Below are 14671 nucleotides of genomic sequence, written 5' to 3' on the forward strand. Positions count from 1 at the left end.
TCAGAATGTTTCCATTCAAATGATACCAAGAATATGCATATCCTTGCCTCTGGGGCTGAGCTACAGGCAGTTAGATTAGGGTATGTCTTCAGGCGGAAATTAAGAACAAAGGGTTGCAGCCATAACAGGTTAAGTCGGTGCACATGCGAACACTCTCTTGCAGTCTTTATCTCTCCAACTCTATTCAAATTGCATCCAAAATAGATCATCCTGTTCAAGATTGATATATAGATAGCTAGCTTTGCGGACCTTTAACAAAATGTGACTGGCAGAACGGGTGTTGTATGTGGAGGATGAGGGCTGCAGTAGATATCTCAGATAGGGGGGAGTTAAGCCTAAGAAGGTTTTATAAATAAGCAAAGAACCAGTGGGTCTTGTGACTGGTATACAGACCTGACCAGTTTACAGAGGAGTATAGAGTGCAGTGATGTGTCCTATAAGGAGCATTGGTGGCAAATCTGATGGCCAAATGGGAAAGAACATCTAGCCGCTCGAGAGCACCCTTACCTACCGATCTATAAATTATGTCTCCGTAATCTAGCATGGGTAGGATGGTCATCTGAATCCGGGTTAGTTTTGCAGCTGGGTTGAAAGAGGAGTGATTATGATAGAGAAATCTAGACTTGGTTAACTTTAGCCTGCAACTTTGATATGTGCTGAGAGGACAGTGTACCGTCTATCCATACTCCCAAGTACTTGTATGAGGTGACTACCTCAAGCTCTACTACCTCTGAAGGTTTAATCACACCTGTGGGAAGAGGGGCATTCTTCTTACGAAACCACATGACCTTTGTGTTGGAGGTGTTCAGAACAGGGTTATGGGTAGAGAAAGCTTGTTGGACACCAAGAAAGCTTTGTTGTAGAGCATTTAACACAAAATCCGGGGAGGGGCCAGCTGAGTATGACTATCGTCTGAACAGTAATGGATGAGAGAGCTTCTTCAGCTATGTTGATGTAAATGGAGAAGAGCGTGGGATCGAGCCTTGGGGTACACCCTTGGTGACAGGCAGTGGCTGAGACAGCAGATGTTCTGACTTTATACACTGCACTCTTTGAGAGAGGTAATTAGCAAACCAGGCCAAAGACCCCTTGGACACCAATACTCCTTAGCCGGCCCACAATAATGGAGTGGTCTACCGTATCAAAATACTTTGGCCAAGTCAATAAAAATAGCAGCACAACATTGCTTAGAGTCAAGGGCAATGGTGACATCATTGAGGACCTTTTAAGGTTGCAGTGACACATCCATAACCTGAGCGGAAACCATATTGCATACCCGAGAGAATACTATAGACATCAAGAAAGCCAGTCAGTTGATTATTGACAAGTTCTTCCAACACTGTTGATAAACAAGGCAAACTAGAAATAGGCCTATAACAGTTTGATCTCCCCTTTAAATAAAGGACGAACCGTGGCTGCCTTCCAAGCAATGGGAACCTCACCAGAGAGGATAGACAGGCTTGGCGGTTATAGGGGCAGCAACCTTTAAAGAATAATGGGTCTTAACCATCTGACCCAGATGTTTTTTTTTGCGTCAAGTTTAAGGAGCTTCTCTAGCACCTCGGACTCAGTGACTGCCTGCAGGGAGAAATTTTGTAGTGGGGCAGGGGGGAAAAGGGGAGGAGCATCGGGGCTAGTAGCATTATAAGGCGCTAGCGTCCCACCTCGACAACAGCCAGTGAAATTGCAGGGCGCCAAATTCAAACCAAAAGAAATCCCATAATTAAAACTACTCAAACATACAAGTATTATACACAATTTTAAAGATAAACTTCTTGTAAATCCAACCACAGTGTCCGATTTCAAATAGGCTTTATGGCGAAAGCACACCAAACGATTGTTAGGTCAGCGCCTAGTCACAGAAAACTATACAACCATTTTCCAGCCAAGGAGAGGACTCACAAAAGTCAAAAATAGCGATTAAATTAATCACTAACCTTTGATGATCATCAGATGACACTCACAGGACTTCATGTTACACAATAGATGTTCGTTTTGTTTGATAATGTCCCTATTTATGACCAAAAAGCTAATTTGAAATTGGTGGGTTATGTTCAGAAATGCATTGTCTCAAACAAACATCTGGTGAAAGTGCAGAGAGCCACATCAAATAACAGAAATACTCATCATAAACATTGATAAAAGATAAGTGTTAAACATACGAAAAAAGAAACTTCTCCTTAATGCAACTGCTGTGTCAGATTTCAAAAAGGTTTTACGGCGAAAGCACACTTTGCGATTATGTTAGCCACAGAAACTAGCCACAGAAACCCATACAGCCATTTTCCAAACAAGGAGAGGTGTCAGAAATAGCATTAAAATGAATCACTTACCTTTGAGCTTCATCTGGTGGCACTCCCAGGTCTCCATGTTAGACAATAAATGTTATTTTTGTTTGATAATGTCCCTCTTTATGACCAAAAACCTCCTTGTTCGCACGTTTTGTCCAGTAATCCGAATGCACAAGGCATGGGCACTAAGTCCAGATGAAAACTTTTTTAAAAGTACAATAAAAGTTCGTAGAAACATGCCAAACGATGTTTAAAATCAATCCTCCAGTTGTTTTTGTCATAAATAATATTTCGACCGGACAAAAGCTTTGTCAATAGAAAAGGAGAAACAAGAAAGGCGCGTTCCTGATCAGGCGCATGGCTGATGTCTGGAAATTTCCGCTGTCCACTGATTGAAAGTGGTGTATCGCCCTCATTTTTCAGAGTAAAAGCCTGAAACAATGCCTAAAGACTGGCCACATGTAGAGGAAGCCATAGAGCTTGTGAACTGGGTCTTTATATGGTGGATAGGCTTTCAATGGAAAAACAGCCTTTCAAAATAATAGTACTTCCTGGTTGGATTTTCCTCAGGTTTTTGCCTGTCATATCAGTTCTGTTATACTCACAGACATTATTTTAACAGTTTTGGAAACTTTAGAGTTTTCTATCCAAATCTACTAATATGCATATCTTAGCTTATGGGCCTGAGTAGCAGGCAGTTTAATATGGGCACGCTTTTCATCAGGAGGGGAAAATACTGCCCCCTTCCCAAGACCGGTTAAGGGACATGGGCAGCTGTGTTTTAACCTGTCTTTTAACCATTTTCCAGAACTTCTTGGGGTTAGACCCACAAAGGGAGAACTGCTTCTTAAAATAACTAACTTTGGCCTTCTGGATAGCCTGAGTGCACTTATTTCTCATTTGCCTGAACGAGAGTATGCCTGAGTATGCATGTGCTGTGCCTTTCACCAAATGCAATTCTCGTGATGGAGTAACTCTGCAAGATCACGGTCGAACCAGGGGCTGAACCTGTTTTTAAATCTTATTTTCTTTATGGGGGCGTTTTGTTAACAAAATCACTTACAATATTGAAAAATAAGGTCCAAGCGTCTTAGACAGAGGGGATCAAGCGGATTCTTTACCAATTTACAGAGGCCAGGTAATGCATTCAATGCCTTATATTTAGGTAATTAAGGACGGCTTATGCATAAAAAGCTTTTAACTTATAGCCTCTGTCTCTTGCGCAATACGCAAGCATCTATGCTCCGTTGGCCTCTCTGTTAAAAAGGCTCCTTAGCTCTTGGAGTCTCATGCAAATAAAGCTAGACTATAATAGCTTGCTGGACGTTATGCTTTGAGAGTTTCTTATACGTATAGTCTGTTTGAAGAGGGACGGAAGCTCTTTTTTTCTGAATGTTAAATACAGCAGCCCAATAGAACTCCCAGTTAGATTGAAAGAAGAGCGAACTCTCAATGGCGGTAGGCAAAAGCAGTTATTTATTCAGACCCATAACAATTCAATGCTCGTGGAGAGAAGTGAAAGCCGTCTGCATCTAATTCTAGTCATACATTATTCAAGCATGTCAGAATGATGAAGATAAGGACAACAAAATGTATTTAATTTAACTGTTGAAAGTGAGGAAGGAATGAAATGACACTAAAGAGAGAGGGGAGGAAGGCTAATTAACTTTTGTGGAAATATTATGAGAAGTGTAAATCCAACTCGCTAGCCTGTACTTGTAACTTTATAGGCCTCTTGTGCTGCACCAGAATTCAATGTTCTGGCTCTGCTTTATCGTGGTTTGAACGAGGTGTGTAATTTCAGTCCATATAATACAATCCAGTAATAGTCTACACTCAAAAAGATTTGCCTACCGGAGCTAGTTTAATTTATTTACCCAAGAGAGCATATAGCTAGCAACATCTATGTGCTTTTATGTTTTTCTGTCGTGCGTAATGTGGAGTAGCAAATATCATAAAGGCTATGTATTGAATAACGGCACAATCATTTGAGTTTTTGGGGCTTGGGCTCATTAAATGTCTTTTTAATGTAGGGCTCATAAAATGTATTTAATCAGGCTCAGGTTGCATCAGATTTGAATTTTCAATCAAAGCTCTAATCAAATCCAGACAGGCCTATTTATATGTTTTATAACGCTTTTGAATGACACTTCTGGTTTTGGCGGAAAATATCGGGTTACATGGGAGAAAAGTGATTTATTCTCTGGATGAAACATTTTGTGAAATACTGGGAAAATATTCAACCCCAGTTGAACACACACGCTCGTACAGTAAGACAGACACACAAACACATTCACAAATGTATGATGTGCGCTCTGTAATGCAATTGGTCACACCCAAGAGTCATGTTATTGGTCGTGCATCTCCACCCCCTTACCTTATTGGCTCTCTCAGGTTTCCACGGCAACCAGCCAGCAGATGGACGACCTGTTTGACATCCTGATTCAGAGTGGAGGTGAGAACTCACAGCATGAAGAAGCATTTACACCTTTAGCTCCTTGTTCTAACCCTGAAGTGACTAAGTTACAGCCATCTGGTCTTTTCAAACAGTGATAAGGTTGGCGTTTCTTTTTAGACTTCAGCCTGTGTTACAATACAGGTAAATAATCTTTCCTATCCTATTCCTGTCTCTTTTCTCCTCCAGAGATCACGCCATTCATCCAGCAGGACCTGCCTTCTCTAAGCACTAAGACTGTCCCTGTCACAGCCAACATCACTACCCTACCTGTCAACACTGCCCTGTTCAGAACCCCTCCACAGATCCAGGTTGCTCCCCCTCCCACCCCTCCCTTCAACCCCCTGCCCCTCCCCAGCCTGGCCTCCGACAACCAGCTGGAGGCCTTCCTGGAGGGGACTCTGAACAACCCGTCCCCAACCACGGATCCCCGCACCCTGGGTCTGATCGAGGAGTTGCAGTCCCAGCTCCTGGATCAACCCTACTCCCCAATGGACACCTCAGAGCTGTCCTTCTGCGACTCCACGTCTCCCCCTTCCTCCCTCAACATGGGCTTGTCCGACACAGTCCTGGACAACATGGAGTGGCTGGATCTAACCATGCCGTCCGACCCCGCGGGGGGGCTCACACCCCTGGGGATTCCTTCAGACTTCCTGGATACACACGACCTGCAGCTGCACTGGGACTGAGGGAGAAGGGGATGGATGGAGTGAGGAAGGAAGGAAGAGGAGGAGTGGTGTAGGGATAGAGGGACTCAATGTAACAAATACAGACTTGGTGAGGTGAGGTTAGTCCTCCTTGTGTATTTAAAACATAAAAAATATTTAACATTTTATGCCATATAATAAGATTAGCCAGCTGGTGATCGGGGCAGTGGATGTTTAATAGGAGTACTGGGACCAGAGCCAAATGAACAAGGAGGCAGGTGGTATGTAAATATCCTGTAAATGTTAGCTGTTCCCTCAGCCCTACTGGAGTTGTTATTGAATTGGGCAAAGCTTTCACTATACAACACATGGCAGTCAGCCGTACGCTGTTCAGCTTTCCTTGCGGTGAACACGTGGATGTGTTAACTTAGCATGCGTTTCAAATTGGTCATGCTACAGGGTCTGGATCTACAGCCATTGCTCTGTGGAAGCATGCTGCTGTGCCATACAGTCAGTCTGAGAATGTGGTTTGTTTATTACAGATCTGCTGTGCACAAGCCACGACAAACAGCATAACTGACCCAAGTAAAACTGACAAGAGTACAAGGCTGTTTTACACTGGTCTTTTTTTTTGCGACATACCTATATTTGGTATTGCGACATACCTATATTTGGTATTGCGACATACCTATATTTGGTATTGCGACATACCTATATTTGGTATTGCGACATAGCTACATATAGTTTTGGATGAGACTGTTTTTTTCCTGAACAAAACAGACGCTGTGGTCAGTTGGACTATTTAAGCAACTGAACTGACACTGAGAACAAAGACTCACTCCTATTGGATGAGGAGGAGTGGACTCCTCCCACTCTGAGCTATGCACTAAGGAGGCGGGCCTTACACCTGCCCCTCACACAAGGAAATCTGAATCACAGATAAAGATTTTAATGAACCGTTTATTGAAAAAAACGTCGATCCACGTGTTGGTTATCTTTGTGTACTTTCAATTCAAGGATTCCAAGTTGATCCGTCTGAAAGAAAGTGGAGACTACATTGTTGGCAGCTTTATCTTCTGAAAGACAACTGACGTATCAGTGGCAAGGGAACAATTATGCTATCACACAGGTACACTACATAGAGGTTAATGTGTATATACTTACTGTATGCTAGCCTGGTCCCAAGGCTGTTTGTGCTCTTGCCAACTCCATTGCTTATTGCCAAGCATGTTTGACATGACAATGAGTGACAAGAAGTTGGCATGATAGTCTGAGTGCCAGTTGTTTTGTATGCTACAAGTGTTTGTGACATGTTTTAATGTGGCTGCATGACCTCTGGCAGAAAGAGGTGCTATACTGTAATCTTCTCTGTCTGTCCTGAAATCTGTCTGTCAAATCTCTGCATTTGTCTCGGTCTCTCAGCATTCTTCTGTCTCTCATTGTGTGTCTGTGGTTCTGTCTGAGAAATGATGCATGATGTCTCTGTCTGCATGTGTGTCTATGTGTGCCCTTTCTGTGTGTCTCTGTGTTGTTGAACGTTTTAAACCATGTCTGATATCGGGCTATATTTGTCTCTGTCACTGAGTTGGCTGCAACTCACTTGAGTCGTCTTTATTTTTATGAAGTTGGACGTTCATAAGACAAATGAACAACTTTTATAGGCTGAGTTTTAAAAAGGTTTGTCTCACAGAACAGCTTTGTAGGACTGTTCCCTCTGTCCTGTTTGGTTTGTGTTATGTGGTAAAACGCACAGTAAACACCCACAGTGGTGTGACCAACAGAGTTAAACTAAAAGGGATGACATTAAGCTTCTGGTATAGCTACCATTTTGTGGCTGAATTTGATGATGGTGTTTGTGTATAATGTATAATTTTTTTAAAAATTTGCGTTGTGTAGTTCTTTCTACCTGGCATATCATGTCAAACGACTTTAGTAGTACTCAGCATCTCAATCCAAATATTATTCTGATCAATATTGTATAGAACTAATACGGTTGTACTGTATAGCACTTTGGAATATCATGGCTTTATTTTGATGTTTGAACAATCATTCTTATCCAACAAGTCAAACACTAAGGATAACATATAGGCAGGTAATAATGCCAAATACTGTCCACACTGTCTGTTACCATTAGGAACCAGATGCTTGTAACTGTGGTTTAGGGCTATCAAGGAATTATTTGTTTTTCAATTGTTGCCTAATAAGGCAGTGAAACATTGGTGAAAATCTATTGTTGCCACTTTTTTAAAATTGTATTTATCACATTTTTGTGTTCTGAAATCCAATAGTTTTTTCTGTATATATGCAAGAGGAAGATTACTGTAAATGTTTTTTTTTTACCACCCATACCAGAAATATATGGCCAAAAGCATCTATATACATGGGTATGCTGTAAAATATGACGGTTGGATTCTAAAACATTTAGATTCTGAATCATGTCAAACCTGTGTACTACTACTGTTAATAGGATGTTAGTGAAGCAATAAGGCCATAGCCTTACACTTACAGCACTGGTTCATTTGTGTTGTCGCTATCTCATAACAAGATGTCATCGTGTTGATCATTGCAAGCGGATCTTGATTTCGGCCTTACCTAATTCTGTGTCTTCTGTATGGTACTTGTCTCCCGTTCAACCCTGGTTCTTTGTCTGAAATGTAACTACACTGAACAAAAGTGTAAACGCAACATTTTCAAAGATTTTAGTTCATATAAGGAAATCCGTCAATTGAAATACATTCACTAGGCCCTACTCTATGGATTTCACATGACTGGGAATAAGATGTGTATCTGTTGGCCACAGATACCTTAAAAAAGGTAGGGGTGTGGATCAGAAAACCAGTCAGTATCTGGTGTGACCACCATTTGCCTCAGGCAGCATGACACATCTCCTTCACGTAGAGTTGATCAGGCTGTTGATTGGGGCATGTTGTCCCACTCCTCTGGATATTGGTGGGAACTGGAACATGCTGTCATACACATCGATCCATAGCATCCCAAAAATGCTCAATGGGTGACCTGTCTGAGTATGCAGGTCATGTAGGAACTGGGACATTTTCAGTTTCCAGAAATTGTGTACAGATCTTTCTGACAGGGGCTGTGTATTTTCATGCTGAAACATGAGGTGATGGTGGCACGACAATGAGCCGCAGGATCTCTGTGCATTCAAATTGCAATCAATAAAATGCAATTGTGTTCGTTGTCCATAGCTTATGCCTGCCCATACCATAACCCCACCGCCACCATGGGGCACTCTGGTCACAACGTTGACATCAGAAAACCTCTAACTCACACATCGGCCATGTACCCGGTACAGTTGAAACCTTGATTCAACCATGATTAGCACCAGTGGGAATCGAGGGTGCGCCTTTGCCCACTGCAGTCTTTTACGACGCCCAAACTGCAGTCAGGTCAAGACTCTGAGCACACTGATGAGCTTTCCTGAGACGATTTATGACCTTAAGGTCAGAAATTATTCGGTTGTTCAGACCCGCAATTTCTTCAGCTGTCCGGTTGGCTGGTCTCAGACGGTTACGCAGGTGAAGAAGCGGATGTGGAGGTCCTGGGCTGGTGTGGTTACACCTGGTCTAACTGGATGTGGAGGTCCTGGGCTGGTGTGGTTACACCTGGTCTAACCGGATGTGGAGGTCCTGGGCTGGTGTGGTTACACCTGGTCTAACTGGATGTGGAGGTCCTGGGCTGGCGTGGTTACACCTGGTCTAACCGGATGTGGAGGTCCTGGGCTGGCGTGGTTACACCTGGTCTAACCGGATGTGGAGGTCCTGGGCTGGCGTGGTTACACCTGGTCTAACTGGATGTGGAGGTCCTGGGCTGGCGTGGTTACACCTGGTCTAACTGGATGTGGAGGTCCTGGGCTGGCGTGGTTACACCTGGTCTAACCGGATGTGGAGGTCCTGGGCTGGTGTGGTTACACCTGGTCTAACTGGATGTGGAGGTCCTGGGCTGGTGTGGTTACACCTGGTCTAACCGGATGTGGAGGTCCTGGGCTGGTGTGGTTACACCTGGTCTAACCGGATGTGGAGGTCCTGGGCTGGCGTGGTTACACCTGGTCTAACTGGATGTGGAGGTCCTGGGCTGGCGTGGTTACACCTGGTCTAACCGGATGTGGAGGTCCTGGGCTGGCGTGGTTACACCTGGTCTAACTGGATGTGGAGGTCCTGGGCTGGCGTGGTTACACCTGGTCTAACTGGATGTGGAGGTCCTGGGCTGGCGTGGTTACACCTGGTCTAACCGGATGTGGAGGTCCTGGGCTGGTGTGGTTACACCTGGTCTAACTGGATGTGGAGGTCCTGGGCTGGTGTGGTTACACCTGGTCTAACCGGATGTGGAGGTCCTGGGCTGGTGTGGTTACACCTGGTCTAACTGGATGTGGAGGTCCTGGGCTGGCGTGGTTACACCTGGTCTAACCGGATGTGGAGGTCCTGGGCTGGTGTGGTTACACCTGGTCTAACTGGATGTGGAGGTCCTGGGCTGGTGTGGTTACACCTGGTCTAACTGGATGTGGAGGTCCTGGGCTGGCGTGGTTACACCTGGTCTAACTGGATGTGGAGGTCCTGGGCTGGCGTGGTTACACCTGGTCTAACTGGATGTGGAGGTCCTGGGCTGGCGTGGTTACACCTGGTCTAACTGGATGTGGAGGTCCTGGGCTGGTGTGGTTACACCTGGTCTAACTGGATGTGGAGGTCCTGGGCTGGCGTGGTTACACCTGGTCTAACTGGACGTGGAGGTCCTGGGCTGGCGTGGTTACACCTGGTCTGTGCTTGTGAGGCCGGTTGCCAAATTCTCTAAAACGACGTTTAGGCCGCTTATGGTAGAGAAATTAACGTTCCATTCTCTGACAACCGCCCTGGTGGACATTCCAGCAGTCCGCATGCCAATTGCACGCTCCCTCAAAACTTGACTGCAAATTTCAGAGTGGACTTTTATTGTCCCCAGCACAAGATGCACCTTAGTAATGATCATGCTGTTTAACCAGCTTCTTGATATGCCACACCTGTCAGGTGGATGGAGTATTTTGGCAAAGGAGAAATGCTCAGTAACACAACATTTGAGAGAGATAAGCTTTTGGTGTGTATGGAACATTTCTGCAATCTTTTATTTCAGCTCATGAAACATGGGACCAACACTTTATATGTTGTGTTTTATATTTTTGTTCAGTGTAGTAAGACATTTGCCCCCCCCCCCCCCCCCCCCCCACACACACACACACACTGTCAAGTCTGTCATCTGTACACCATACATACATTTTGCACATTGTGTACACACTTGTCATGCATATTTTTATACATGTGTAGCACATCCATTGTATCTATTTTGTAAATAATATGAAAACGTATGTACTGAATGCCTTTTGTGTCAATAAAATGTGGTGCATTGTGAGTCTCCTAACATCTGCGGCTGGAGGCCAGCGCTCACGTGAGGTTTGGTCCTGGGCTGCTGAGATTATTGTTAAAGTTCTACTGTGAATATCTTTTGAAATGATGTTAAGCTGTCAAAAACAAACACAGCATCATACTCCGTTGTATAATTGTACTATATAAAAGTAGTAAGCATTTGAGGCATTATTAGATTTGATGTTCTGTAGTTCCACAAGATTAAACAAAACACTTGAAAGGAAAATAGAAAATTACAGTTCACAACATTTGCCAGGTTAATTCACTTACGTTGACCTTTGTCACTGTAAAGAAAGAGGGAAGTAGAATATACAGGCTATTGTTGCTTGCTGGTAAATGTTTGTCTTCATTTTCATAAATCCTAGGTGGTTGTGTGGTAAATGGCTTACTGTCAATGCATCACCTGCTTTCCCTTTGACATTTGCATGAACAATGCGTTGATTAGCCTTCAATGATCATGTTCTCATACAGTCTCTGGTGAGTAGAAACATTTTCTCTCTTAGAATATACAAACGTATGTTCTACAGATAATGAAGCAAGGAACGCTATATTCTTTCAGTATGTGTTATTCCAGTCCATTTTGGTCAGAAAGTCTTCTCAGGTTCTGTTGGATTCTGCACCGTTGATAGAACCAAATGCTGTCACAGCTGGACACTGCTCAAGATTCATAGTGCTTTTTAGGATCATCCTCCCAACTTTTTCAAGAAAGAAACTATCACCCCAACAACAATCTCCATCCCCTCAAACTGTGATCATAACACAGTACTGTACGGCATCTGCCACCAGGTGTCATTAGAGCTGTCCAGTCTCTCGCCTTCTAATGTCCCACAGTTCAGAGGGCATAACGCCCATCCAACCACTCCATTCACTGTCTCCCTCCATCCAACACCAAAGAAACAGTAGCCAGTGATATAGTATCTGTAGAAGTACCATTCTGTCTTCACATCCGTTCTGCGGTGTAGATGTTGCTGTGACACTCAGGGCATCGATGTCTGACGTCCTTTAGGTTGTCCAAGCAGAAGGGGATGAGACAGCACCCAGCCACACACCTGGCAGAGGGGGTTTATACAGTATTATGAACTGGGTGGTTTGAGGTCTGAATGCTGATTGGCTAAAAGCCATGGTATATCAGACCTTATACCACGGGTATGACAAAACGTGTCTTTTTACTGTTCTAATTATGTTGGTAAACAGTTTATAATAGCAATAAGGCATCTCGGGGTGGTGCAATATACCATGGCTAAGGGCTGTATCCATTTACTCTGCATCTTTGTGCATAAGAACAGCCCTTAGCCCTGGTATATTGGCCATATACCACACCCCCCCAGGCCTTATTGCTTAATTAAGACAGACTAAAATAAGAGCACATCTGGTTTCTGCTTATCTGGTTGTAGGATAAAGTTGCCCCTAGACTTTGATCTAAGGACGGATGTTTTAGAGGAGTGCTGACCTATGGTCAGTTTTGCTTTTTATACAACAATGAATAAGACCACATGAACAGGGAGCAGCTCCTAAATCATCACTCCTCTGTGACGTTTGATACTAGAACTTGTCTGACAGGACTCACCCTAACATGCTGGACACAAGGCATAGCATCCAGGCTGCCCCTCCTATTTTGCGATATGTTTCCGTGGTGATGACCTGCTCGCAGATAGGGCATTGGACGATCGCTGGGTCACTATTGAGCTTCTCCACCTCCACTATGTCCTCTGGGGCCTCTGGAGGAGAGGAGAAAGCAGGCATTGTCGTTGCCATCTATGCTCACCTGGACATACTGTAGATGGAGAAATTACAAGTACTGTAGAGCTTATGTCAGAGCTTGTCTCATGTATCCACTCTACCTAATTGTTCATCCTACCAATGCTCACACACACATACCTGGCGCAGCAGGAGGTGTAGTCTGTGTATATTGTTTCATGTTCTCTGGTGTGTTACTCGGTAGGACATACACTCCTTGATAGGGGGCAATGAGATCCTCTGTATAGTCTACAACAACAAAAAAAGTGTGCTCAGTGATGAGGAAATAAAGTTATGAAACATCATATTGACATCTATCCAAACATGAATGGAAAGCATAAATCAATAGTTAGTTTTTACAGACAGGACAAAGATCTCTGCTGCACTTTAGGCTCAAGCAAACAATCAAGCTTAAAATATCTAAGATAAGGCAGCTTGTTTCAAAATGTATTTGCTGTGTACAGGACTGGTATAGTGAGCAGGTGTCTGTCTACCTGACAGTGGTTTATGATCCGGTCCAATGTTGTTGTCTGTCTGTATCTGTAGTAGCTCCTGTTCTCTTTCCACCAGATCATGTAGCTCCTGTTCTATGGCCTCCAGCTCTGTAGGCTCGGACTCCTCTGGGAAAGAGACTGTAGGGGACAGAGCTGGGCGACGGAGGGAGACAGAGTAAGATGTGGTTGAAAAGCTTTGGGATAGCTTCAGAACACAAGAAACCAACACTGCTTTTCAGTTCCTCAATAAGTAGAGGAGACCGGGGTTGGTTGTCTCCCTGGGTTGGTGTTCACAGTGCTAGTTACTCACAATCTAAATGGCACTCATTTATATTTCAACCTGGACTCGGGTACACAACATAGTAAATGTCTGGGACACTCCAATTAGTCTATTTTATGTTTCGTTTTAATTACTTGGATGTCCATCCATTTTGAATATGTTACGAATTACAATTCCTACAATATGTTACACATTTGCTAAACCTATGTTATGAATTCCAATATGTTGTCGCTAATGTTAGCGAGGTGGCTAACGTTAGTTAGGCTAGGGGTTAAGGTTAGGGGAAGGGTTAGCTTATATGCGAAGTTGCAAATTAGCTAAAGCTGTCCGTGATGAGATTCAAACACGCAACCTTTGGGTTGCTAGACGTCCCAACTTTAATATTTGCCTAAAGTACCTTGTGTCTTTTGTAACCAAACCAAATATAACATATCATACTAATTTGATTGCCCCGGATTGATGTTTACTATGTTACGTCTAGTCTATGAGACCAGGCCGGCTATTTAGAAATTGAATGTGTGAATTTCTTTGAAAGAACTAATCCACTTGGTCAATTCATGTCAGCATGAAGTGAGGAGAATGTATGTGTTTCTCATAGGTTAAAGTAATGTGTGCGTGTGTGCCACCTACACACAGTACACTATATATACAAAGTATATATACACCCCTTCAAATGAGTGGATAAGCCACACCCGTTGCTGACAGGTGTATAAAATCGAGCACACAGCCATGCAATCTCCATAGACAAACATTGGCAGTATAATGGTCTTACTGAAGAGCTCAGTGACTTTCAACGTGGCACCCTCATAGGATGCCACCTTTCCAAGTCAGTTTGTCAAATTTCTGCCCTGCTAGAGCTGCCCCGGTCAACTGTAAGTGCTGTTATTGTGAAAACATGGAAACGTCTAGGAGCCACACAAGCTCACAGAACGGAACGGCCGTGTGACGAAGCTCTTAGCGCATAACAATCGCCTGTCCTCGGATGCAACAATCACTACCGAGTTCGAAACTGCCTCTGGAAGCAGTATCGGTGCAAGAACTGTTCATTGGGAGCTTCATGAAATGGGTTTCCATGGCCGAGCAGCCGCACACAAAGGTAAGATCACCATGCACAATGCCAAGCGTCGGCTGGAGAGGTGTATAGCTCACTGCCATTGGACTCTGGAGCAGTGGAAATACATTCTCTGGGGTGATGAATCATGCTTCTCCATCTGACAAATGAATCTGGGTTTGGCGGATAGCAGAGAACGCTACCTGCCCCAATGCATAGTGCCCACTGTAAAGTTTGGTGGAGGAGGAATAATGGTCTGGGGCTGTTTTTCATGGTTTGGTCTAGGCTCCTTAGTTCCAGTGAAG

The 14671-nt window shown here is 43.9% G+C and overlaps 2 protein-coding genes across 2 annotated transcripts in view; one reads left to right on the forward strand and one right to left on the reverse strand.

The window, feature by feature from the left end:
• LOC149974502 (myocardin-related transcription factor B-like) overlaps positions 1-10790 on the forward strand; it is a 25601-nt gene extending 14811 nt beyond the window's left edge. The window contains exons 11-12 of the mRNA XM_090212734.1: positions 4686-4746; positions 4936-10790. Of these exons, the coding sequence (XP_090068860.1) occupies positions 4686-4746; positions 4936-5435 (561 nt within the window). The 3' untranslated portion in view covers positions 5436-10790. The remainder of the gene's footprint in view (positions 1-4685; positions 4747-4935) is intronic.
• LOC110499164 (lipopolysaccharide-induced tumor necrosis factor-alpha factor homolog) lies at positions 10387-13465 on the reverse strand. Its single transcript, XM_090211977.1, has 5 exons — positions 13450-13465; positions 13036-13188; positions 12683-12790; positions 12372-12522; positions 10387-11853 (listed from the first exon to the last, which is right to left on the reverse strand). The coding sequence occupies exons 1-5, from the start codon at positions 13463-13465 to the stop codon at positions 11745-11747; spliced, it is 537 nt and encodes a 178-aa protein (XP_090068103.1). The 3' UTR covers positions 10387-11744.
• Between the last annotated feature and the right edge of the window lie 1206 nt (positions 13466-14671).

Source organism: Oncorhynchus mykiss, chromosome 20, assembly GCF_057628025.1.
Source record: "Oncorhynchus mykiss isolate SJ-2025 chromosome 20, ASM5762802v1, whole genome shotgun sequence".
Lineage (NCBI taxonomy): Eukaryota > Metazoa > Chordata > Actinopteri > Salmoniformes > Salmonidae > Oncorhynchus > Oncorhynchus mykiss.